The 26,299-nt window shown below is 53.8% G+C and overlaps 1 protein-coding gene across 1 annotated transcript in view; it reads left to right on the forward strand.

The window, feature by feature from the left end:
• Positions 1–21,159, forward strand: part of WNT3 (Wnt family member 3) — a 45,799-nt gene extending 24,640 nt beyond the window's left edge. The window contains exons 2-5 of the mRNA XM_016139823.2: positions 12,042–12,283; positions 15,944–16,209; positions 16,866–17,353; positions 20,990–21,159. Of these exons, the coding sequence (XP_015995309.1) occupies positions 12,042–12,283; positions 15,944–16,209; positions 16,866–17,345 (988 nt within the window). The 3' untranslated portion in view covers positions 17,346–17,353; positions 20,990–21,159. The remainder of the gene's footprint in view (positions 1–12,041; positions 12,284–15,943; positions 16,210–16,865; positions 17,354–20,989) is intronic.
• The last annotated feature ends 5,140 nt before the right edge of the window (positions 21,160–26,299 follow it).

Here is a 26,299-nt window from a genome sequence, read left to right on the forward strand (position 1 = left end):
CACAGTCTGCCACTGACGGTGGTCACCTGTGGCATGTTTCTCTTGCACTCAGCCGGGGGGCCTCTGAGGAGGGCGGAGCTGTGTCTTACATACGCTAGGGGCACAACGCTGTGTACTGAATGAAGCTCCGGCCCTCAGATCGGAGGCTTCAGGAAGGAACCGCATGATCTCAGGTCAGAGGGCTGCCCTCTGCTGCCTTCAACCAGCAGAGGAACCCTGGGTAGGTCGCATCGCTTCTCTGGGCTGTACTTTGCCCAGGGAATTGGACTGGATAATGCTCAAGATCTCACTGAACTTGGACGTTCTATGGCCTGATACTGTGACAGAATAAGCAATGCGTGTGGCCATTTATATAATGCTTCTAAAGCCTTTCTAGGGCACTGTTATGTCATCGTCCCCCCAAACTCCCTCCAACTAGCAAGAGACCAGCAGGACAAGTGTCTCAGGTGGAGACTTTTATTCAATGGGCTTTTTTAAGCATTTATCTTGTACTCAATGAGCTCTCCAGACACATCTGGCCCCACCATCGTTTCTAGAATGCTCAGTATCTCTCACTCGGAAAGACTGGGCACATTTGGAGAGGACTTTGAGAAAGTTACCCGGAACTGTTGGGCAGCAGAGTTGTGATCCCAAGCCAGTCTTTTAATGTCTTTGGATCTCAGTTGCCTCATCTGTAAAACAGGGCATGATAATCCTTTGCGTGTCTGAGGGTGGAGGTTGGACCGCAGCTTTCTGCTCCGGAGGGCAGATCTCTACTGAACAAGGGCGAGACCATGTGGGCTCACCCGTGAGTTCTGAACTGCTCAGCAAAGCGAATGCACTTGGGAGGCGTATCCCCTCTGTGGTCACTTGTAAACATTTGTCCCCCTGTGCTCTTGGTGCCTCTCAGGTGACCCCGTGGGGGTCTCAGGCGTAAGGCCCCAGGCCTGGGCCCTTTTCACTTCTCTCTGGGCTCAGGCCCTTCGGTGTCCCCCTGTGAGTCTTCCTGTGCCAGTACCTGCCTGAAAGCAGATAGTCACAGCTCACTGTGTCCTCTCAGGGTGCTGAGGGACCACACGGCTCTGAGGAGGATCCACACTAGAACCGCTGACAGGCCAGACCTGCAGCCCCCACACCCCGCCCCCTTTCTCAGGCCTCTTTCCCTCTCCACCCGCTCGTTCTTCCTCTCGTTCTTCCTCGCAGTTCTCACCCTCCTTTCCTCCTCCCCAGGTCTGACCATTCTGCTCTGCGTCCTGCCTCCCCATTTGGCTGAAGGGGACAATCCCTCTCACCCACCCCCTCCCTCCCCTGCTCTACTCTAATCAACTCCACTTTCCTATGAAATTGAGAGGAAAAAAAAAAAAAACCTCATGCTCACAACACAACAGAAAACAGGTTTAAACATTTTACAGGTTTCAACATTTTTCAGGCCGCCTTGTCACATCTTATCAGATCAGCCGGGAGCCGCGGGCCAGGCGCGCTCTGGGAGCTGCTCTGGAGAACAGAAGCTGTTAACATTCCAGCGGGAGGCTCGGCCCCGCCCTCCTCTCCCCTCCCCTTTCTCCCCTCTGCTCCCCAAAGAAACGTTGCACAGGGCTCCCCGTGATGCAGTGCAGGGCCAGCACCTCCACTCCTTTCTCTCTGACTGAGAACTCGGGTCTTTGACAAACTCTGGGCGCTGATCGTCCGCCCACACCCTTCTCTTGTGGCACGCTAGGTTCTCAGGTGGTTAGCCTTCGCTCGTCTCCTCTGAGCCCTCCCACCCCCCAGCCCTAAAAGGTAACCTCTAGAAGTCTGGCGTGGGGGGTCCGGAAGGGAATTGTCAAAACCACTTACGGATGCAGAAGCAGCCCCATGGCCAGTAGGACCAGTAAGTTGTCAAGCCGTGTTGGAGAGTTTAGGGAGGGAGAGATAGATGAGAACCCCCTACCCCCAACTCTCCTGGCTGGTCCTCAGGTCCACTGCCCCATGGGGGTGGGGAATGGCTTTTTACTTTAGTTTCATTCTTTTTTTCTTTTTTTTTTTTTTTTACAGATGTTTGGGGTTTTTTTCCCACTCATGGCTCTGTGACCCACTTTCCCTCATTTCCCCTCAGCCCCCTACCTTCTTGTTTCTGCCACTGTTATGGTGACCTTGTACACACAGTACAGGTGACAGATCTAGGAAGGGCTGAGCTAAGTCCAAAGGCGCAGATTTCAGCCAAGCCAACCTGAGGGAGAGACCCAGACCCTGGGTCCTAGGCAAGAGGGGAGAGTGGCCTTTGCCCCTGCTGGGTAGGAGAAGACAGGTCGGGCTGGGAGGTCCCACTCTTGTGCACAGAGAGCCTCCTCTATGCCCCCCCCCCCACCATGGGAGGACAGGCTGTGGACCAAAAAGTTAGGGTGCAGGGAGGAAGGTGGGGACAAAAATGGAAGAGGGAAGGAACCGAGGAAAGGAAGAGCGAGGTGACTCACTGTCCGAGTATGTTGGCCTCGAGCCTCCCTGGGACCTGATCAGGGAAACAGAAGCCAAACTTGGGTGCTTGGTGCCTATGTTGGCAGAGCCAGGCCAGACCAACCTGCCTCCTGCACGGTTTCAGGAGAGACTTGCCCACCTCTTGGCCTGAAGTTCTAGCCCTTGGGTGTGAGGTCTGGCCCCCAGCCCAGTGCCCCCCCCCCCTCCCGGGGAGCCCTGCGTTCCTCAAACCACCCCTGGGGCCCCTCCCTTGGCACATGGCACCCAGTGCTCCACTGTGAGGCTTCCAGTCGTCTCACCTTTTCTTATGTGTTCAGTGGGGATGATGAGGCCTCAAGTATCATTTTACTATTAGCTCCAGGACAAAGATTCCCAAATCTGAATTTCCAGCCTCCCTCTTGGGCTCTAGCTCTGCACCTTCAGTGCTGTTGGGACATGGTGCCTAGAAGTCTCCCCGCCCCCCACCCCCAAAGCTTCCTTCTCTTTGTTTCCAAATCTGTTTCACCTCTTTCTTGGTTGATGTCATCTCCATCCTCCTGGTCATCCTGGCTCAAAAGTTTGGTCATCCTTTCTTCCTTCCTCTTGTTTCCCATGTGACCAAACAGCTGCCCGTCCTTACCCACTGCTTCTTCTCCGCTCCCATTCCCACCATCCGGAGACCCACTGCCGCAGACCCTGCTAACCTAGACACGTGGTGGTCAGCCCCGGCCACACAAGAGACTCACCCTGGACCAGTGAAACCTGTCCCCCTGGTTGGGGGTGGGGGGCGCTGTAATGTGTCGCCAGGCCTGAGACTCTCCTTAGACCAAACTGTCACAATGGGCTCTGGAGTGCTTTCCCAGCCTTCGGTCTCTAGTGCCCAGCCCCGGGCCCATTCTGCAGTTAGTGTTTGCCTGACCTTCAGTGGTTGCCCAGGTTGCCGGAATTAAGTTCAGCATTCGGGGGCCTTTTCCCCTTCTCTGCTTCTTTGCACAGTCCTTGGACTACAGCGGGGGTGGACCAGCTGCTGTTCCTGCTCTTGACTCTTGCCCGGGGCTCTTCCCTGCCACCCCTGCTCCTCCTGAGGGAGCCCCAGCCATCCTCCCAGCCACCCTTCACCAGCTCAGCAGCTGCTCCTTCACAGCGCCTTCTTGATCACCTCTGGCTGGGACCCTCTCTCCTCTCCCATCCAGGTTGTCCTCACTCCGACAATGCACTCTCTGGCATGGCGGTTGCTAGGGTTTTAAGTTACAATGGCCTCGGGACCCTCTGTTACTCATTCATGCTGCATGAGTGCCGTGAGTGAATGACAGACCTAGCAGGTGCTGGAAAGGTACTTGTTGGTCTGTTATTGACAGATGCCTCCTGGTCTGGGCACTCCACGGGTGTGACTTAATTCATCTCTGTGTTCCCAGGCCTGGCACTCTGCCCAATTTAGTCATCACTCAAATGTGTATTGAGTGAATAGGCAGTGGTGGATGTGTTTACCAAAGGAAGACTTTAACCTGCTCTCCCAAGGGCAGACACCTCCAGTCACTCCACATAATTATTGCTCTCATGGGGGCCCTGGTCTGCATGTCTGGGACTGAATCAAGATGGGAAGTCCAGCGGGACCCGGGCCTCCCTGGGGTGAAAAGCTCTTGCAGTTGCTTCTTCATTGACTCTTCTCTGGATCCTGGGTCCTAGCTCAGAGTGTGGACCCTTTCTACCTCTTCCCTTCTCTTCTTTGCCCTTCTCATACATAAATAAGGGTGCCCCAGCCCAGCTGGAGACACATGAAAACCAGATGGCCCATATATGCCTGTTGAGTGAATGAACCAATGAGGAAAGGTCCAGAGAGCTCTCCCTGCTTCTTTGATAAAAGGCATCTGAGGGTTATCTAGGCCTCATCTGTGGACCGTGGGACCACATGAGCTTCTTTGTACTCAGAAGCAACTCCCTCCCTACCCTTGTGCTGTACTGAGATGGGTGTAGCTAGCAGGTTGGGTTGGGAGGGCATAGAGCTGTGCTCAGCACCCATGGGGCCCATGTCTGCTCCAGGGAGGACCAAGAGACAGATGAGGAAACTTGTGAATCTTGACTTAGGTCCCTCCTCACACTTCGTCATAAGCTCCCTGCTAAGATACCAGGGTGAGTGGCCCCAGGTCAGAAGATGTGGCCTCCCATGTTAGGACCAGTGATTGCCTCCACTCTGGGTTTCGACTCTTTGGAAACTCCAGGAATTGATGCATCAGGCCCCCCAGGTCCCACCCCTGTCCTTCCCCAGTGGACACATGTTCCTTAACTCGTCAAGTTCCCCTCATGACATTCACCAGCCCTGAGCGGCCTCTTCGCCTAAACTGAAAAGTGGTCATCTTGAGTTCCAAGGCCAATGCTTGGCTCTTCACTTCATGCCCATTTTTTCAAGTTTGTCCTTCCCCTTTTGGAAGTTTCTGTCATGCCCCAGGCCAAGGTGGGGCCCCATCTGAACCCCGGAGCAGGAAGGGCATCGGTCCGGTACTGCCCAGGAGCCAGCAGGTGGAGCACCAAATACTGGGCTAGTGTAAGGTTTTCAGAAACATGATGGTCACTCTGGGGAAGAGACAAATGACCACAAGGGAGGTGGTTTCTGATGCCTTCCCCTTTCCATCACCCTCCCTCCCTTCCGTCCTCCCTCCCAGCCCCCATGACAGTCATTTTAAGAGACACAGGTTCTTCAGGCGAGAATCATAAGGTGCTGGCAGAGATGGTTAGGCCTTGCTATGGGCAAAGGTGAGGGCGAGGGAACCATGGCTCCAAGAAAGACATGACTGAGGGAGGCTCGGCCATGGAGCTTCCGCCCCCATTCCCCGCCACCTCCACTCCCCCACCAGACTAGAGGGAGGAGAAGGGAAACCCTGGAGCCTTTTTCTGGGCTTTGTCCTCTGAGTCACTTTCTAAAGCCCCACCCATATGTGGCCCTGTGACCTGGCAAAGTGACAAACCTCTGGGCCTCAGTCTTCCCAAATAGAGAAGGAAGGGATTAGACTAGCAGTTCTCAGACTGCATACTGCAGAGGCATCATGCATGAGGGTGAGGGTAAGGTTGAGGGATGGGACTCCGGGCCCCTGCCCCACCCCTCACCCCCACCCCCCGTAACCAATTTAAGTGTACAGCTCGGTGGTGTCAAGTATGTTTGCAGTGTTGTGCAATCACCACTATCTCTTTCGAGAACTTTGTATCATTCCAAACAGAAACTCTACACTCATTTAATAATAACTTCCCCTCACCTTTCCCGGCCTCTGGCAACCTCTAATCTACTCTGACTCTTTGAATTTGCTAATTCTAGGTACCTTATATTTCACGTAGCATAATGTCGTCAAGGTTCATCCATGTCGTAGCCTGTGTCAGAACTTCATTCCTTTTTGGCGCTGAATAGTGTTCTGTTGTATGGATGTATATCGCATTTTGTTATCTATTCATCTACTGATGGACACTTGGGTTGTTTCCACCTTTTGGCTGTTTTGAATAATACTGCCACGAACACTGGTGTACAAGTATCTTGTCTGAGTCCCTGTTTTCAGTTCTCTTGGTCTATACCGAGGGGTGGAATTTCTGGTCATCGGGTAGTTCTATGCTTAGCTTTTTGAGGAACAGGCCCCTCTTTTTATCTGTGTTATGTATACAGGGAGGGGGGAGTTTGTGTATTTGGAAAAAATGGCCAACAAATAAGAAACACCCTCACCTAGATGACTCCTGAGGCCCCTTCGATCTCTAAAAATCCTGTAACGTTGGAAGGGTCCAAGGTCAAAAACACAGACACGTGTGGGTGCAGGAGAGGCTAGCTGGTTGGGTCTTCCGTGTGAATGGCTCCTTAAGCGAAGCGTGGTGGGGACAGCACAGTGCGCGCCCTCCTGCAGCACACGGCCCACGGTCAGCTGGCAGCGGGGCACGCCGTTGCCGGGCGGATGGCAAAATCCCCGGGTCACCGGTGCCAGTGTCCCTGGACAGGACGCACTGCACGGAGCACTCGTTGGCGTCTCACCATGTGTTACGTGCATGAGTCAGTTCGGCATCTAGACTGACCTGAATTCTTCGGTGAATAGTTTTATCTCGGCCCTGTGCTCACCGTTCAGGCCTATCTTCGGCCCTCTGGAGACAGAGGTGTCGCTGGGGGAAGGTGGAGAACTTAGGTAAGGGTGGGAGCCCGATGAGGCTGTGCACAATGTGTCGGTCTGGCCTATGTGGAGAGAGGCTTTTGCCCTGAGAGGTCAATGTCAGGGTCTCACGAGCAGCCTGTTGCTTGTTGGCACCTGCTGCCCATCCGCTTGGCTGCCTGTGTCTGTCTTCAGCCCAGCTGGGTGGTGGGTGGTTGGGGTGGAGGATGAGCTGTCTTCAGGGAAAGGGTGGCAGGGCCCTTGGGCAGGGCAGGGCCAGGAGCTGGGTATAAATAGCACCGCCCAGCTGGGAAGGCACGGCAGTGCCCTCCACCCTCCTCCTCACCAGTTGCTCTTGTCGGGCGGGTCCCTACCTCCCTTGGGAGCCTAGCCATTGTCTCAGGTCTTAAACGTAGGAACTTCCTCAGCGGAACCAGGAACCGAGGAGTCTTGTCCTGTGTGTAGGCAGAACCTCCGGATGCCTGGAGGCCTGGGGAATGGGGATGAGGGGCTGCGAGATGGGGGGTGAGCAGATTAGCCTTCTGGGGAAGGACTCATTCCTTCATTCCTTCCTTCAAGAATCAGAAAATAGCCATCATGTGCCTAGCCTTTTGGTAGACCAGGTGTGCGTGTGTGCATGTGTGCATATGTGTGTATGTGTGTGCATGCGTGCGTGCGTGTGTGTGTGTGTGTGTGTGTGTGTGTGTTGTGGGGGAAGGTATTGGGGCAGAATGGGAGGAGACACAACCCCTATCCTCAGGAGAACTTACGTTAGCACAGCCAGATAGAATTGGCAACAAATCGGTTCAGCGCTTGGAGAGAAGTTTCGAATGAGGCAGAGGCAAAATCCAGAGGGAGGAGAGGTTACTCCGGTGACGAAAGTCTTTAGATTGGAGGGGACGCAGGAATCAGAGGTTGAAAAATGAGCAAGGTGTCTGCCTGGGCTTGGGCAGCGGGGAGGCGCTCCAGGTGGAGGGCTCAGCACGTGCACGGGCATGGAGGTGTGAAGCAGCAGCCTGCGGGTCATTCAGCACCCTGGACTTACCCAATCTAAGTCGCCCACACTTTGGGACAAGAATTGAGGAGAATGAGGCTCGCTGTGTGACGTTCTCTAAGGGACTGTGCACTTCAGTAATGCGGACAAGAAGCTTTGAGCTAACACGCGTCTCTGGTGCTGGAATTCCAGACGTGAGCCGTGTGTGGGTAGGAGGCTCAGGCTCAGGGGTGCGGCGGGGCATGTGTGGGGGAGGGTAGCTGTCCTGCAGCAGTCAGTCCCACGGCCACAGTCTCATTAGCCCCCACACCAGACGCCCTTGCTAATTACTGGCAGGATGTCCAGAGCTGAGCTGAAAACCTTGAATGAAGAATCCTGAAAACATCCTTATGCCTTTGCCCTTGCCCTTTGGGTCAACTTTAACACTCAACCAGATCACGCATCTATTCGGCCACCCTGGTTAGGACTGAGCTGCTGGGCAAGAAGTCAGCTTTGCTCTGATCCAAGGCATTTTTCCTAGTGATGCATGGGAAGGGGCTCTGAAAATTCTGATGTGCTTGCTCTACGAAGTCAGAGATGGGAGGGCAGGAGGAATGAGGTTGATGACAGGCAGGAGACAAATTGCTGGGGACGGCCCCTAAACACATGGTAACCCCTGGGACCCCCGTTCACTGGGGGCTTGCTGATACCAGGCACTTTATATCATTTATACCTCCCATCGTGTCTATTGTACAAATGAAGAAACCGAGGCATGAAGAGTTTAAATAAATTGCTTGAGACCAGCAGTCAGCAAATGGCAGAGCCGGATTTGAACTGAGGCAGACTGGCTTCTGGGAGCACAATTGGTTGGACCTGGTGAGCAGGAAGGAGACAGTTTGGTGGGAGGAGGGAGATGAACGCATCATCACTGAGGCCAGGGGTTATTCTCAGAGGACATCATACTTGGAGTCAAAAAAAAAATCCCAGGGTCTGAATTCAGGCAAGTTCCTTCTGTAAGTCACCCAACTTCTCTGTGCCTCAGTTTCCTCATCTGTAAAATAGAATGACAGCACCCACCTCACAGAACTGTTGTGAGGATTAAATGAGAAATATGTGTGGAGGAGAGACGGCAATTGCACCACAGGAAGGACTCAGCTGGCGAGGGCTCGGTGACCCTCAGAGCAGTGGAGGGGACTGTGGCATCTCCCTCCTGGGAGACATTAAGGGAGCAACTCTGGATTGTGGCCGAGCAAAGCATGCCAGCCAGGGCGCAGTGCTCAAGGCTCCGCTGGCTGGGCAGGCTACCTGGGACCCTGCGGGAGGGGATTGGTGACACCAGGGAGCAGGAAGCCCCTTGAAGGGTTGGGATGAGGAGCAGCCTCCCCAGGTAGAGACGATTAGCGAGCAGGGACTTCCCGATGCCTCACCCCGCCTTCCGCGTCTCTTCCATGCAGCTGCAGCCAGCTGACCTGGCTCCGTGGATCTGGTTGTGTGGCCTTAGGCAAGTCACTTCTCTCTGGGGGCCTCGGCTTTCTCATCTGTATAGTGGGCCTTTCGCTCCCTCAGGGTTCCTCTTGTAGGTTCTGATTCTGATCCAGGGCTCAGCCTCCCACTTAGCTTGAGGGTACTCAGTTCTGCAGAGGTGCCAACAGGTGCAGGGCAAATGCTGGGAGAGGGAGGAGAAGGAGGAGGAGGGAAAGTAATGGGGGCGGGGAGAGGAAGGCTCCCCGAGTGCTCCATGGGCTCCTCTTTCATCTCTCTGAGCAAAGGGAGGCTGGAGGCTTAGGAATCTGGCGTGGCTGGTGAGCAGACCAATAAATGTGGGGTGATATGAGGCAAGCACCCCTGGTGCCAGAGGTGATTGTGGGAGAGGCCTGCCCCAGTAGAGCGTGCAGTGGGGACAGGAGGCCAGGCTAAGGGGACAGACAGGGATATGGCCCTCGTGGGGAGACTGGGAAGTAGTCTGGCCAAAGGAGAGGGATACCGAGGCTGAGAGGTTGGTGCCAGGTCTCTCTATGCTGCTCTGGGACAGTCAGAGACCAGATCATGGTACGGGGAGAAAGGAGGCAATCACCACCGCACTCCTTTACAGGCCCTCATGGTTCCACACTTGGGAAGGAACGCAGGCTTGGCCGTGGGGGTGGTGGCATCCTCTACCTCAGCTCCTCTCTCCAGCTGTCCCCATAGAGGGCTGTGTGTCCTAAAGGTCAGAGGAGGAAGTGGAAAAGACCTGGGCTCCTCCTTCCCAGGGGAGCCCCACTCCCGAGCCTCCATCCCAGCATGGCACCATGTGGCTGAGCCATCTGCACTGAACCCTGGCTCCGTTTCCCTCCCCAGTGATTGCAGGGCTGCTAGTGCAGCTGGTTGAGAGCACGTGAAGAGGCAGCCTGAGCGGGGAGAGAGGCTCAGCTCTGACACTGCGCAGCCCTGTGGATGGGCAGGTTACTTAGCTCCCTGACCTCGGGTTTCTCGTCTATGAAATGGGATCCTGACAGTGATAACGAAGTTCCTACCTCACAGACTCGCTGTGAGGATTACGTCATGTGAGCACTCAGAACCAGCCCAGAACATAATCAGTGATAGGGATTTGCCTGTCATTATTCCCACACAAACCTGTTTTGAACTATAAACAAGGCAGGGCAGGGGCGAGTGACTTGCAGGGCCCTGTCAAGGGCTATGTGCCATGTGCCCATCTGAGCCGACCCGCTCCATCCCATCCAGGCATGGACTCAGTGCTAAGGCTCAGGGTGCAGATGCGCCAGGCCTGCAGCCACCCCCACCCCTCAGGAATCAGGCAGGCATTGCCTAGAAGGAAGGGTTGCACAGTGGTCTGTCCCACGTGCTTTGGAGTCAGACAGCCTGGGGACCAATGAGCGCCTCCTTAGCAGCTCTGTGGTCTGTGCTGGTCTAAGCCATCGGAACACGGCACTGCTCTAACAACCCCCCTATGTCATAGAGTTGTAAAGATTCAGTCAAGGAAAAGACTCGGCCCAGTGCTGGCGCTAGGGAGTTCAGGAACGGCCATTCCCAGGGGGAAGTTAGGCCTGCAGGTTGCCCCTCCTCCTTAAAAAGGCTTGACATTCAGTATTTGGCCATATCTCATAAATGTTCCCTCCCAAACTTCCAGATCTGGTTCCCTAATCCCTGCCCCCAGAATAAATAAGCACATGGAAAAATGAGAGCCCACCTCATCTCTCTGACAACAGAGCCGAGAGCCGCCCCTCCGTGGTGCCCATCACGGGCACATCGTGGAGCTGTTAAATGACAGGTGTTTGGTTCATCCCTGTGTCTAGTCCAGAAAGCTTTTGTGTGTTTTTTTCCTGATTTGTCTCCTGGATCCTATTCCCAAGGCGTCTGCAATCACTTTGTGTGGGGGGACTCAGCTAAGGCTTTGGTCAGCGCTGGACAGAACAGGAGAGACGGACCTCGGCGTGCTCCCTCTTGCAGTTCACACTGTCGCTGATTGCAGGGCTGATTGGGATTGGCCTTGAAGTTGACAGTTTCATTGCTGCCATTACTGTGCTAGGGGGAGAGAGTAGAAGAGTTAGCACTTTGATTTTCTGTATTTCTTGTTTAAACTACCGGCTCTCCAAAAGCCTTTCCTTCCATCGACTCATTATAAAACTGGGGAGGTTGATAGGATATTGATTTAAAAATGGGGGGCAGAAGAGTGAGGTGACTTGACCAAGGTCACATAGTGTTGTGTGGGGAAGTATGATCTGAGGTCCTCTTCCTCCTGACCCTGAGCTAAACAAAGCCAAGCTCCAGTCTCTGGTGAGAGGAGAGATGGCACTCTAGAAACTTCTAGGGAGCTGCAGAGTTGGCCATGGAGGCCCTGATGGACAAAGGACAGAGGACCTGGTACAAGGCACCAGTTCCCTGGGGAGACACTGGGAGGCTCTGGGCTGGGGAGGCAGTGTCCTGGGGAAGAGGCTGAGAAGCACTGCCATGGGTGTGTGTGTGTGTGGAGGCACACACGCGTGCACATAAACACATGTATGTATGTATGTACAAGCACCCTCCTGGGACTAAGGCTTGCTTTTTCTGAGATAGGGCCGTGGTCAAACCAGCTCCTGCCATCTCCTGTTTTTAGGTTTGGGTTGCTTCCCATCGGTTGTTGGAAGTTTCATGTGGCCCCAAAAACCTAGACTCCCTAGGAGGTTGCCCAGACCAATCTCTTCAATGCCCATCAGGGAAATTGACCCAGAGCCTGGGACGGGCTTGACCTGGCCTCCGATACCATCTTTCCAGTCCTGGGTTCATGTCATGGTACTGCAATGGCCCCGAGGACCCCCATGAGAGGTTTCTGGTCTCCAGGCCTTTTCGAGATGGATGTGCCCGTGTCAGAGGGCTGATGTTGCCTGGGTCACACCTTTGCCCTTTGAGGGCGGCATTCAGGTGCCCGGTTTCTCAGAGCTGTGGGTTCAGGCTCACGGGTTCTATTATTCCACCTACCCTAGAGGGCTCATGGGAAGAAGCAGCGCCCATGATAGGCCGTGTGCTTTGTGCTTCCAATGTCACTGCCCTCTGTGTGCCCGCAGGTCCCTGGCCCTGGGCCAGCAGTACACGTCCCTGGGCTCTCAGCCTCTGCTCTGCGGCTCCATCCCAGGCCTGGTCCCCAAGCAACTGCGCTTCTGCCGCAATTACATCGAAATCATGCCCAGCGTGGCCGAGGGCGTGAAGCTAGGCATCCAGGAGTGCCAGCACCAGTTCCGGGGCCGCCGCTGGAACTGTACCACCATCGATGACAGCCTGGCCATCTTTGGGCCTGTCCTCGACAAAGGTACTGTCTTTGAGCCGGGCAGGAGATGGATGAGGGGTGGGTTGGGGGAGGGCATTTGGACACAGTGACTCTTCCATCTCAGCATGCCTGAACCCCGAGCCCAGGGTCCCCAGGGGAGGGCGATAAAGCTATGACCAAGGGCTGCACGGAAAGTGGGTCAGGTCTTTCTCCGGATGGAGTCAGGCTGTCACCATGGCTGCCGCACCTTCCCAGGTGCTGCTGGGGGCTGGGTAGCCTTGAGATGCTCTAGCATCCTGAGATCCAGGGCAGGCTAGGAGGCTGCAGCCTTCCTTCCCCTTCTACTTGCACTGCGGTAGCCCTAGGCTTTGATGTGGACATTTGTGACATTTCACCAATGCTGTGTCAAGTGTTATGCAAATCTAGATTTAGGATGCTGTGGGAGCATTGCCGCCCCAAGATCCCTTCCATATAGAAAATTCTGGAGCTGAGGAAGCTGCTTGTTGCTGGTGGCATTGTATTGCCCTCAAATGCTTCCGCGAGAAGTTTCTGCTGGTTCCCACGCCCCTGCAAGCTGGATATGCCCATGGGCTGTGATGGGGTGAGAGGGCATAACTTCTGGCCTCTGCGGAACTTCCACGCCATCTTGCAGCCTGGGAGTCTGACTGGCTGCGCTTCAAATGAATGAGAGTCACACAACTTGACTTTGAACATGAAAGCCAGGGTGAGAGAGAGGGTCAGCTGCTCCCAAAAAGGGGACCTTTGGGCCAGTGAGTTCTAGGCTGAAGATGGGCAATTCTTGGAGAAACCACAGTGTCCAGGAATTTAATAATCCCAGCTGCACCCACCACTCCTTTGCTATAGCAGCTCAAACCCTCCTGCCACCAACAGGGTTTTGCCGCGGAAACCGGCGAACCCTGCCCTACCTCCTTTTAGAAGAGGCGCATTTATAGCCAGAAAGGAAAGGGATCTGAGAGCCAGGGAGACCTTGGTGGGGCTAATGGCAAGGAACGGGTTGGGGAAAGCCGACGCCCCCCACTCCCCGCACCTCCATTTTGGAGTGCAGTCCCCCTTAACCTGTGCCTCAAGAGTGCTAGGTACGTCCGACCTACAGGCTATTGTTATGGGACCGAAGGGCAATTATCGAATCAATGGATGATGATTCTGTTTACGCTTCTGTTACCAAAGCTAATTATTCCTTGTTTACATAAAAGGTTTGGCCTCTAATTGGGGCCAAGTGGCGGCGGTTTGCATTTCAAACCTGATCTTGCCGGCGTGTCAGTCTCACCGCCTTCCGGTGCCCCACCTCGGGCCAGGTAGCGCTTAATCAAACAGCCTGGCGTCTAGACGCGCTCGCTAAAAGCGAGACTCACCTTCTGATTGCTCTTGCCCGCTCGGGACATCAGCCAGTGAAAATCGGGTCCTTAAGCTTATTACCCATTTACGTCTGTGTTTCACGGTTTAAATCACCATTGTAGGTTCTAGAACATGCCTTCATCTCCCAACTGCAAGAGGGCAGTTTTGTGTGTGTGCGGGGGGAGGGGGTCATATGTCAGAGCCTCTGGGAAGCTGATGAAAGCTGAGCGGTCCCGGGAAGCAGGCCCCCGCACGCACACGCGCGCCGGCGTCCAGCGCCGGGCCGCCCCCCACCCCCGCTGGGTGGGCTGCCGGGGTTAATCTCTGCCACCGCTCTGAGACTGAGGTGGCAGGGAGTCGCTCTGCTCGGGGCGCGCATCTTCCGCGGAGGCCGGGGACCGACGCCCCAGGATGGGGCGCTCCCGGAGCAGCCGCCTGGCCCCGGGGCGGGGGGCGCAGGGCTTGACCGCCGGCGGCCGGAAGGCTGGGCGGGGCGCGGGCGGCGGCGCAGCCAGCCCCGGAGCGCCCTCCCCGGGCGGGGCGGGGCGGGGGGCGGGCGGCCCGGAGGGGCTTAGGCTGTTTGAAAAGGGCCCGAGCGCCGCCCCCCACCGCGCGGCCCGGCCCCGCGCCCGCTGCGGCCGCCGCGCCATTCACACGCCCTCTGGCCATTCGGCGCTGCGCGGGGGCGGGGGGCGCCGCTTCAATGGGGATTTCGCGGGCCGGCGCCGGGGCCAGGGGCGCGGCCCGGCCGCGGGAGCCGCCCGTTGCTACGCGGTGGCGGCCGGCCCGGCGGCCCGGGCCCGGCGGCCGCATTATGCGGGTAATGCGGTGTGACACCGCGCGAACAAAGGCGGATTGAGCGGCCCAGCGGGCCCCGCCGGACGGGGACCGGCACAGCGGGGCTGTCAGCGCCGCTCCCAGGCTAATCCCCGCCCCGCCCCCGCCGCCCCCGCGTCCCCCGCGTCCCCGGGGCTGGGAACCGAGCGCGGCCCGGGCGCGGGCGCCGCGGCAGCCGCGAGGGGCCGCGAGCTCGGCCGGAAGCGAGGTGTCCGACCTCGGCACCCCCGTCCCCGGGAGCTGACGGTGGGAGGGAGCAGGGATTGGGGCGCCGTGCTTGGGGGCAGGGCGCAGCGTCACGGGCCGTGGCCGCCCCCTGTCCGCAGTCCGCCCCTGCTGAGCGGGCTCCGCCGCGCCGGCCGCCCCGCCCCGCGCTCCCCTCGCGTCTGGTCGGGACAGAAGACGGGTCCTTTCGCTGCAGGTGTCCCGTGAGGGCGCCGGGGCCTCCGAAAGAGTCAACAGTGGCTACCGGGGGTTACCAGACTCCCTTGTCTGCCAAACTGCCATTTCCCGCAGCGCTCAGGACAGGAGCCCTGGCTTCTAGGCCAGCCCGACGTGTTGCCACCTGCGTGGCCTTGGCCAGGTCACCACCCTGTTCTGGGCCCCTCACCAGTAAGGAGAGAGATGGTCGGACTGCAGGCCTCTCTGGCCTTTGCCTCCAATCGTCTGTAGAATGGGCCTATTAGACTTCCTGCCTCCTGGGGTTAAGAGGATTAAATGGGATAAAGCACACGGAGGGCAGAATCCGGTGCCTACCCCGCACCCGAAGGTAGTTACAATGAGGTGCGTGTGGTGGGGCGACTCCTGGGAATCTGTCCTTTTTCTTCACTGGACCCTGAGGCAGAACCAGGGGAACTGCCCTATGTCCCCCTCCTCCCAGGAGGGGCTTGGTCTTCCCAGCCCCAGCCCTTAGAGCCTCGTCTGGGTGGACAGGAGAATGGGAACGGGGGCTGCTGGCTCCCACCCTCCTGGTCAGGAACTCTGGTGCCAGAAGGAAGTTGTTCCCATTCTATGAAGAGGGTAACTGAGGCTCAGAAACGGGGACTGCCCAGGTGCATCCAGGTGGGGAGTGGAAGGACTCGAGCAGGTTTAGGCTATAGGTTCCCAGGCCTTCCTCCCCGCAGGCCTCTGGCTGTCAGCACTGGGACGGGGCAGGCCTGTGCTGGTGTCGCTGGAGTTTGGGAGGGAGAAGGGCAGGCGTGCCTGGGGCCAGGAGGGAGCACGCCACCTTCTCTTTCGCAGTGTGCCAGAGCTGTCCTTCACGGGCCGTGTCCTGCTAGCTGTCAAGGCCCTGGGTTAAACAGCGGCCCAGGGGTTCAATTTGCTCATCCATAAAGTGGGGACACCCAGGAGCTGGGCCAGCCGAAGAGGGTCTGAAGGGAGTCTGGGTTCCTCCCCCTCCCCTCGCAGCTGGTGAGCCCTCCAGGAGTCTAGGATGGGAAGGCGGAGGCAGGGCGGCCGCGTTCCAGGACCTTGTCTGAGCGACGTCTCCCCACTCTCTCCCCGCAGCCACCCGCGAATCGGCCTTCGTTCACGCCATCGCCTCTGCTGGCGTGGCCTTCGCGGTCACGCGCTCCTGTGCCGAGGGCACCTCCACCATCTGCGGCTGCGATTCGCATCATAAGGGGCCGCCCGGCGAGGGCTGGAAGTGGGGCGGCTGTAGCGAGGACGCCGACTTCGGGGTGCTCGTGTCCCGGGAGTTTGCGGACGCGCGGGAGAACAGGCCGGACGCGCGCTCAGCCATGAACAAGCACAACAATGAGGCAGGCCGCACGGTGAGCCACGGCCGCCTTCGCAGCCACCCTGCCCGGGGCCCCTTCCCGACCCTGGCCTGGACTCTCCTGGGCTGGCTTTGCCCTTGCCCCTGCCCCGCCTCGCCCCTTCCAGCGGTCCTCGTGCCTCCTGGGCTTCCTGCTGTCCTCCCCGCCCCGTACCCCACAGTCACTCCTGTTCACCCTCCTTTCCCCTTGGACTGGACCTTGGTCTTGCCTGCCGCGATATGCATCAGCCTGTGAGCCAGTGCAGGCCGCATGGAGCAGGTCCCAGGCAGCCCATCCCGTGAGCACACGGTCCCATGGGCCTGGCTTTGAATTCAGCCTCTGCTCCTTGCTATGGTTGTTTGACTTAGGGCGAGTTGCTTAAGCTCCCGGTCTCAGTTTCTCCATCTCTTGAACATGGATAACAATCCCTATTTGCTATGGCTTTGAGAAGTGGATGTGATTTCTGCCATTGCTGGGAGTGTGAAGGGGAGGGAAACAGTGGTCACCATTCTTTTGGTCCATGCCTCTGTCCCCCATCAGTTCTCATCCTGGCCCAGGGTAAGAACAGAGAAGGCTCCAGGGATGGGGGTGGGCAGAGGCGGAGCCGCAGGGTCTAGGTGTGTTCCCAGGTGGGATCAGTCTGGGGGCCAGCTGCTACTCCTCTTCCCCAGACCATTCTGGACCACATGCACCTCAAGTGCAAGTGTCACGGGCTGTCGGGCAGCTGCGAGGTGAAGACCTGCTGGTGGGCCCAGCCCGACTTCCGGGCCATCGGTGACTTCCTCAAGGACAAGTATGACAGCGCCTCTGAGATGGTGGTGGAGAAGCACCGCGAGTCCCGCGGCTGGGTGGAGACGCTCCGCGCCAAGTACGCCCTCTTCAAGCCGCCCACCGAGAGGGACCTGGTCTACTATGAGAACTCCCCCAACTTTTGCGAGCCCAACCCTGAGACGGGCTCCTTTGGCACCAGGGACCGGACTTGCAATGTCACCTCCCACGGCATCGATGGCTGTGACCTGCTGTGCTGCGGCCGCGGCCACAACACGAGGACGGAGAAGCGGAAGGAGAAATGCCACTGCATCTTCCACTGGTGCTGCTACGTGAGCTGCCAGGAGTGCGTCCGCATCTACGACGTGCACACCTGCAAGTAGGGAGCCAGGTAGGGTGGCGGGGTGGGGAAGCTGGGGGGCCTCGGTGCAGGGAACCGGGTCCGCCCATCTCTTCCTGATGACTCCATTCTGTTTCCAAGCAACCCAAGACGCGAGTTCCCACAGCCAAACTAGGAAGCCAGGATTTCCCAAGCTCAGGTGGGAATGGTGGTCCTTGGTAGACTATACAGAACACAGGTAATAATAACCAAGTGTATGCATATGAGGCCTCAAGCGAGTGATGAAAATTCTTATCCAAGTCAGCCAATTATGAGCCAGGTCAAATTTTTGCACAGCTACTTGTTCTCATTTTTGAGCATCTGTGGAGCCAGAGGGACACTGTGGGGTTGGAGGCTGGGGCACCTAACTTCTGGTCCCAATTTTGCACCAAACTTCTTGTTCTTTCAATTCTCTGGGCCTCAGTTTTCTTGTTGTAAAATAAGGGAGTTAAAATATTTGCAACCGTAGGCTGAAAAGTCTCTTCTACCCCTGGAGCAGAGTCATTGTGCATCCACCTAGAACTTAGAGGACAAGTTTTTGAACAAGCATAAATCCTACCAACCTCAAGGAGGTGGGTGGGGGGAAGCGGTGTATAAGCCCATATCCTGACAGATCTGAAGCTTGGGTGGAGTGGGGTGCACTCTCACTGAGTTTATGGATGGTGATGGGGAGGAGGAAGGAGTCAAGTTCAGAGTGATGGTGATGAGTAATCAGGAGATCAAAGGCTGGTGGATTATGTTGCCAAGCTTCCCAGAGGTGGCCAGCGTGGGAGACACTGTACCTGGCTCCCAGATCCATAGGTCCTCAGGATAGGTCAAAATTGACATGGTCCTAGGGTGGTCCTAGTCTTGGAGGTGCAAAGTGTCTGAGGTCCATGTGCTCTTTCTCCCTTTTTTATGCCCTAAGAGGGAGCCTGGCATACAGAGGCGTGAACCTTGGTCCAGCGTCCACCGCTTGCCAACCGTTAGACCCAGACAAGATAGTCTTCACACACTTGTCTCCTCATCTGTCATCCTCCCTAGAGATGCTGTGAGAAACAAAGGAGAAAGCACTGAGGACAGTGCCTGGTTCATGGCAGAAGACTCGCTTGCCTGGGTCCTCATTGGCTGGGGCTGTGTTGGGGAGAGCAGCCCACTGGGTCATGCAGTCCTACCCAGGGCACCTTGGAGCTGGGGCACGTGTCTGTGCTGCACGGGGGTGGGGGCGAGCCTGACACCACAGGCAGAGCTCTGGTTGAGGGGTGCCTCACCCAGCCCATCTGGGAAGCCCCTCTATGTAGCTTGTTATATCCCAGCAGAGACAGAGTCTAGAAATGCAGGACTAGGCACCACCTTTCCTGGTGTCTGAGTAAAAGCAGTGTGGTGAGTAGAAAGAGGTCAAGGTGGTTCCCAACCTGCCGCTTACCAGCCGTGGAACCCTGAAGCCTGGTTTCCTCATCTGTGCAGAGGTGGTGATACTGGCAGAATTTTTATGAGGCTCAGGTGAGCCAACAGTCGTGCATGCTTGTCTGAGTTTAGTACTAACAGAAAGTGTGATAAATGCCATCAGGGAGCTGTGACATGAGACAGTCACGGTGTGGTGAGATGGTGTCCTCACTTGGGCAGTTTCATTTACTAACTTTTAAAATGTTAGAAAAAAAAAAGCCAGCCAATGAGAGAGAGCTCACTGGCTCATTAAGGGCGGACAAGGTGGAAGGGACTATTTGAAAGTACAGTGGCCACCTTCCTCTGATGTCCACTGTGGCCAGAGGCAATGGTGTCCCCACTTACCAGCAGGACATGGCTCTGGCCAGTCCGAGAGGGGCTGTGGATGAACCAGAGTTCTAGAACACTCACAGTGGACAGAGGGCCATGCATCTAGCACAGATAGGGACATTGAGCCCAGAAAGCCCATATATGAGTCCTGCAGATGCCCCATCAGTGGCTCGAGGGGGATCTAGGGTATCACATCACAGATTCAGGCCCCCAGAGCTGTGTTCCGGCACTCCCCTCCCTGGGTGGGCAGCGGAGATAAGCCCTCTGCCAAGTGGGGTAAGAGGTGCTGAGTTGGCTCTCAGCGTCCAGAAAGTCCCCCACCTGCAACCCCTGTACTCATGCTGATCCTAAGAAGTCAGTGCTTTCCAACAGCCCTCGTCTCCCCACTTCTGAAATAGAATTGTGTTTTTCCAGTCTCATGGAAAGTGCTACACAGACGTGGTTTTAAGACACCACAAGGCCCCCAGGCTCCTCCTACGTGGACACTCTGGAGCCCTCGCTCTGGGACAGGTGGAGAATTTGCTTCCAGTGGGGTGCCCTTTTGGTAAATACTCAACTTGCTGAGTGATTTTGGGCAAGATGTTTTGCCCTCGGAGCCCCAGTTTCCTCATTTGCAAACTGAGGATAAGTAAGGACCATGTTCCTTGCAGAGACTGGAGGCTCTGGCACCAAGAACCGCAGCACAGGGTTCAAGTGCTCTTGAGGAGGGAACAAAGATTCCTGGGCCAGACTGATCCCAGGAGCAACTTTGCCGCAGGCATGCTGTTTGGTCCCTGGCCGCAGGCTGAGACCCTTCCTCCTGTCCTTTCATCCACACTGACATGCTGCAGGCAAAATGGGAACTCTCGAGACAGGCTGGCAGGGACCACATGGGGCAGAGCCTCTAGCGTTTCTCTTGGCGACCCTGTGTGCCTCAACAGCCAAGGTAGGAGAGAGAAGGGAGCCGCAGGGCAGGACATGCCCTCCACACACTGGGAGCGGGAGGGAGCCCCAGTTAAAATGGCTTTATGCCACAGGAAGGCCAGACTCTGGCCCTTTCTTACGGGGAAAACATCTTTTCCATCACCTGTGGCTTTTGTCCAGTGTCTCAGGATAACCACTGATTTCCTACTGAACAAATACTAGGTTTGCTCCTTATTCAGATGTTAGGAGCAGACTATGCTTCGAAGGGCTCTGAACAAGAGTCAGGTGGCCTGGCTGACCCTGGATGCTGGGTCTGTCACTAATTTGTTGTGAGACTTTGGACATGTCCTTTGAATCGTGCCGAGTGCGTTTCTGACCCTGTGAGACCATCTTCCACGGGCCCTGTCAGCCCCCAAGGAGCGAAAGTTCATTAGGATTGTCCAGAAAGCTTGGGCTCCAAAGCCTTTGTGAGATGCAAATATACACAATGAATAAAATATACAAACACATTGGTGTCCCATGAGCAGAAATTACACATAATTATGTAATTAATAGACTTTTTCCTGTTCGGACAGCTCGTTATGAAATTATCTGGTATGACACAAAAACCCAGGGCTCAGGAGTCTGCTGAGCTGCCAGGTTTCTCCCAGTCTCTGTACAAAAGGGATTCCTCCATTAGGGCAGTTACCTGCTACTGGGCTTCCTGTCACCCGCACCGGCAGCTAGAAGGTGGGGGAGGTGAAGTTTGGACCACTCACCCCGGTCCATGGACACCAAAGCTCTACTGTTCCTGCAGAACCACAAGCCCTTCCTCAATGTTGGACCCCCAGAATAGGAAGGGGCATGGAAAAGCCACTCGAATTTCCTCCCCATTGCCTCCAAGTACCAAAGAAGCACTGAGATCTGTCAGCAGCCTCTGATCTTTGCACCCTTATGGGTGGTCTCCCTGGGAATGCAATTACGTTTCTAATTCTTCTTTATTTTCCAAAGGGCACTGGGAACGGGTGAAGTATGTGGCTGGGCAGATTCACTGAAGTCCTGTGGGGAGCAGTACCTAAGCCAGGCTCGGCTCTCAGCATCAGACAGCAAGGAATCCGGACTGTTGCCAGATGCACGTGTGGTAAATTACCTGGACCCAACCCGCCCGCTGGCTGGGAGGCCTCCCTCCCTCTCTCTCATCTTAAGTTTCTCACCCTACTCTGGATGGTGTGTGGTTTTTAAAGAAGGGGCTTTCTTTTTAGTTCTCTGGGGTCTGATAGAACAGACTCAAGGCTTATCTTTGCACATGTTAAAGAAAATAAAAATGGAAAAAAAATTTCTACTTCAACAGAACAGGCTGGGCTAATGTGAGCTCTTTGCCTGGTGGTTAAGACATCAGCACGGGCAAGATTCTGTCTCCAAACTGCTTCTCGTGGTGACATTCCAAGATGCCTGTGAGGCGGGAGTTATGAAGTAGGACAAACCCCCGCAGCCTCCTTTTCTCTGTCTACTCCCATTCAAATCTGATACACTTTCACGTCCTGATAAAAGCCATAGGTTTAGCTAGGATAAAGTGGTTGGGAGGCCCAAGGCAATTGCTAAGTAGGGTTTTGAGTTTTGAAGGCCTAGGAGTTCTGCGTGACCTGGTAAGCTGTTTGAAGAGCAGCTGTGTGTTCTTCTCAGCCTCCTTTTCTCTGTAACCCTGTTCTGTATGAGAGGCTCTTGTGAACTGCAGTCAGATCTCAAAAATCCTTTTCTACCATCTGCAGTTTCCACCATTAATGCAGTACTTTTTTTTTTTTTTTTTTTTTTTGTAGTGGACGTTGTAAATAGGTTGTGTATGGGGGAGGGGGCCAAGACTTCTCCGGCCCAAATAGTTTCCTATAGAAATGAGTGGTATCTCATGAGTGGTATCGCAGCCCTGGTCACCTGCAGAATCTCCATCAAGACAATGCTAGGGAGCACAGGTGGGCTCTAGGTCACCTTAGTACAAATTAGACAAAAGGTCAGTGAGAGAGTAGCAATCTGTTTCTGAAATTTCCGTTTTGAGACTAGTAGATGGGGAGGTTAAAACCTGATTCCTCTGTTCCTCTCCAGTAAGGGCCTGTCTTCCTGCATCCTTTTCTTGCTTTGTTCTGTGTGAGTAAACTGAAATGTAGAGTTCCTTAACACAGCTCTTCCGGCCTCACCTGCATGCTGATAGCATCAGTCCATGCAGTTACCGAGGATCAGGATTAGGTGTTCAAAGGGGGACAAGCAGTCACCTGCTCCCTTGGGAAAAGCACCTCACAGCTGCGTTCTCCTTGATCCACACTGGTCCTCTAGAGTGTCCTACCGGAAGCTAGCAAAACGGAGGCAAATGGATTTGACGGTATGACCCAATCCAACAACTCTGTCTTACAGAGAATCAGAAAGAGATGCAGCGGAGAACAGAACGAAATTTTCCCCTTTCTTTTCTCCCTTCCCTCACTGGTCTACCTAACTCTGACTTAAGATCCTGGGTCAAGCGATCTTCCCGCTTGCTCAGGCAGGTTTGCCAAGACGGTCATCTAGAAGCCATGCCTGCCCTCTTGAATCTGCTGGCAACGAGCCCTGCTAAAGATCCACATCCATCCCTGCCATAGAATCTGAAATGCCCCTCCTCATCTCACCTTAGACTGAAAAGTTTTAAATCACATCAACCGGATAATGCTTGCTTTATGTGAGAATTATTTCAGCAGAATGGATACAAATTTTCAAAACAGTCTTTTCATATCTATGTATTCTATATTAAAAGTGATAAAGTCATGTTTCTGGGGGCGTATTCAAGTAGCTGACAAGTAATTATTTAGTCTGTGCTGCTGAAGCGAGCACAAGTAATTAATTATTTAATAATAGTACATTGAGTGCATTGTAATCATTCTCGCCGTAGTCAGGTAATAGTATCCAATGGAAATTTCCTACCAACCTGCTGTATCCAAAGTTTTGTAAAAAGTTGTAGAAGTTGTTGATCTTTTTGATTTTATATTCAAAAAGTCTCTTTTTATAAATATTATTTATTATACAATGTATATACCTTTGAGTTAACTAAGATTATATATTATATAAATATATATATATTTGGAGAAAATATATTTCATCATGCAGTTTTTTTCTGTTAAGTCATTAAAGAGAAGGTAAACAAACTTAAAATGGATACATTGTACAATGTGTGGAGTTTCCAGATTAATGCTCAGCAGGCCGAGAATACCAGGTTCGGAGTGTGGTGGCCTCTACTTTCACTCTTAAATTAGTGGCCCAAATTAAGGTCGTTTCCTCTGTTCTCCAAAACGTATCATCTGAGACGTCATGGGCAGTAGGTCTGATCTACTCTAGGACTTTCTTACGGGCTTACTTTGTTCTAAATCAACTTCTAGCAAAGCATTTCCAGTTTTAGAAATAAGTGACATAGGCTCCAGCACTCCCGACACATGAATTAATGTCACTGACACTCAGAGATGTGGCTACAGGCCAGCGGACATCGATGTTGACCACTGACTTAATCCCTTCCTCAACTCCATTTATTGGGAAAATAGGATTTGCTCTATAGAATTTGAAACTTGACTGGAAATGGCTCTCCCCTGCTCGCTCCACTTGAGAGCTGAGCTGCAGAAGGGAAAGGTTGGCTGGGAAGAGGAAACGGTGTGCTCCGAGCTCCGGGAAGTCTAGAAAAAGTGTCACATGAGGTTGTAGACTGGTCTGGGCAGAAGGGACCCGCCAGTGGGCATGCTCTGGGGACTGGCATTCTCCCCTTGGACTGCTGCTTCAAAAGGGCTCGCCTGACGCTCACAAGAAATGCCTTCTCAACAGTGAGATGCTGTCACTCAGTGTTATGACCATAGACACAAAGTGTCTCCAGACCCCCCCGTAAATTGTCATCTTTGGTTTATTTGGCACAGAGAGAATGTTTCCTTTTTCTCGCTTTCTCCTGATTTATCTCTATTAGAAACAAATCTTATCAATCTCATTTCACAGACCAAAACAAAACAAAAACAAAACACACACCACAGAACAATAAAGCGGCCTCCCTTGTGCGGTGCGGATGGACTGCTTGTGCTCCATTCAGACCGCCGGTCTTAGGTCAGAAATGGCTACTAGAAGTTTGTGAACTTTATTTTGCCCGTGACGTGTCTTTACTTAGTCCCTGAAAAGCTTAAACCACACAAGCGGTGGTTTCGGCTGTGCCGTGACTCGGACGTGGCACGTGTACCGATCCAGCTCTGCGTCCTGCAGTGCCGCTCGCCCTGTCTTACGCTTTTACGTGAAGCCCGTGCTCATCTATCCCAGCATTCTGGGTGCTTTTTTTTTTTTTTTTTTTTAACCTATAAGATGGCCAAATATTTAAATGGTTCCTACTAATACTTACCAAGGCCATCTGTAATCCTGATTAATCATACTCTATAAAGAGAATACGGTTTATAGCAGTGCTTGAACATTTAGTTCCTCCATAAGCATATGAGTGAACATCTAAAAACAGCAAAGTTTAAAAAAAAAAATCCGAAAGAAAGAAGAGAGATACTTCAAGGAGATACCTTTCAAAGCAGTATTATTTTATGAAGAAAGAAGGGAAGGAAAGTGTGTGAGAGAGCTCAAGGATGAGGGGATGAAATGCGAGGAAAGAGGGTAAGGAAGAAGCAGAGGAACGCAGGGGGAAAGTGGTGGTGAGATTCTTCTGGGCGTATCCGGCGACAGTGTCCGGGGATTCGACGCCACCCGTGGGCCTCTGGACATGTATGCGCATGGCTGATGCACACGCACACGCAACGACGGCGGCTGCACAGTCGGCTTTTCTCCTAGCTTAACAGAGAACTTTCTAGGAGGCAAAAAAAAAAAAAAAATTTACCTAACCATTAATCTTAAACTCCCAAAATAGTGAGGCGAAGTCAGATGTGCGGAGACTGGAGGCTGGGACGGTTTCAAACATGAATCCTCCTTGCGAATTCTGTCTTCCCTCCTCGGGAATCTTGCCGATCACAGGCGCTAGCTCCTATCTCCTGCATCTATCTATCTTCAGGCCGTGGTGTCCGCGCGCACACACACACACACACACCCTCCACTGGCCCAGCTCCAGGGCCCGGTCTCGGCACCGCTTGCCAGCTGATGAGAAACTTCAGATCGTTTTGCAATAACTTCTGAAATTTACATGCTTTTTTGAACTCTCATCCACACCTTTCCCCGTCACTGGTTTGAATCAGAGGCTTATGGATCAAGTTGCCAGGCAAGGAAAACGAAATCTTGCCTTCACCTTCTGTGTTTGGGCTGGGTTGGTTGTTTAGAGCTGACTCAATGCTTCCACAAGTCTGTTTACTGGGATTTGATCATGATACACACCTGAATCTGTTCCGTGACTTCCTGCTGAAACTTTAAGGGGAGGCTGTTCACTGTGATTCTTAGGATATGAAAAAGACAGCATTAAGGCCAAACACGTTTCAGATTTTAACCATCATTATACAGTTTTCTGTTACATTAAAAGAAGTGTTTCGGCAAAGATGTGCAAATTTAGAAAGGATAAAATAACCTCATTTTTTTTGAGGTTTTAATTATATCTTCTGACAAAAAAAAAAAAAAAAAAAGCCTGTTAACAGTTGAAGAAATGTAAGGCCGCAGCTAGTTGGCGTCTCTTTTGTGTTATCAGCAGACCAGGCTGTCGTTGCGTATGCGCTCTGCCAAGCATCAGCTTTGGAAAGTACTTGGGTGGCTTAGAGACTCCGCCTTTTCAAGGCTACCCAAGGACCACGATGGCCTCAGAGTCCTGAGTCCTCCTCGCAGGAGGATGTGGGCAGCTCCTGGGGAACTCTGCTACCAGAGAAGCTTTGAAGTTGGCCTCTTCCCCCAGAGCTTTGCTGACTTCTTAGGCCACCTTTAGGCCTAACCTGAACCAACACTAAGGATCAGGGTTTAGGCTAAGAGATCTGATAGCTCAGAAATGTACAAAAAGGATGAAGGATACAAACCATGCCAAGCAATTTCATGAAGCAATTTCACCAAGTGTCTTGGTTTGTAAATTTCACAGGAAGGAGTAATTCTACTTGAGAAACAAGTTTCCTTTCTGTTTTAGCTCATGTATGGCTTTAGTACTCTTCAGTTTTTAAAGTTAACTTTAAAACACATGCTATTGATCTGCTTTTTCTTTTAAATAACTATACTTTCAAAATAATTAAAATCAGAGTTTTTAAATAAAAATCATACACCTCATGTTAGTTATAACAAAACATCCAAGAGGGGCTTTCCTGAGCCCTCTCTTCTTCACACATTCATCAGTTATATATGTTGTTTTTGTATAAAATATTGGTCCACACAATG

Source organism: Rousettus aegyptiacus, unplaced genomic scaffold, assembly GCF_014176215.1.
Source record: "Rousettus aegyptiacus isolate mRouAeg1 unplaced genomic scaffold, mRouAeg1.p scaffold_m13_p_6, whole genome shotgun sequence".
Lineage (NCBI taxonomy): Eukaryota > Metazoa > Chordata > Mammalia > Chiroptera > Pteropodidae > Rousettus > Rousettus aegyptiacus.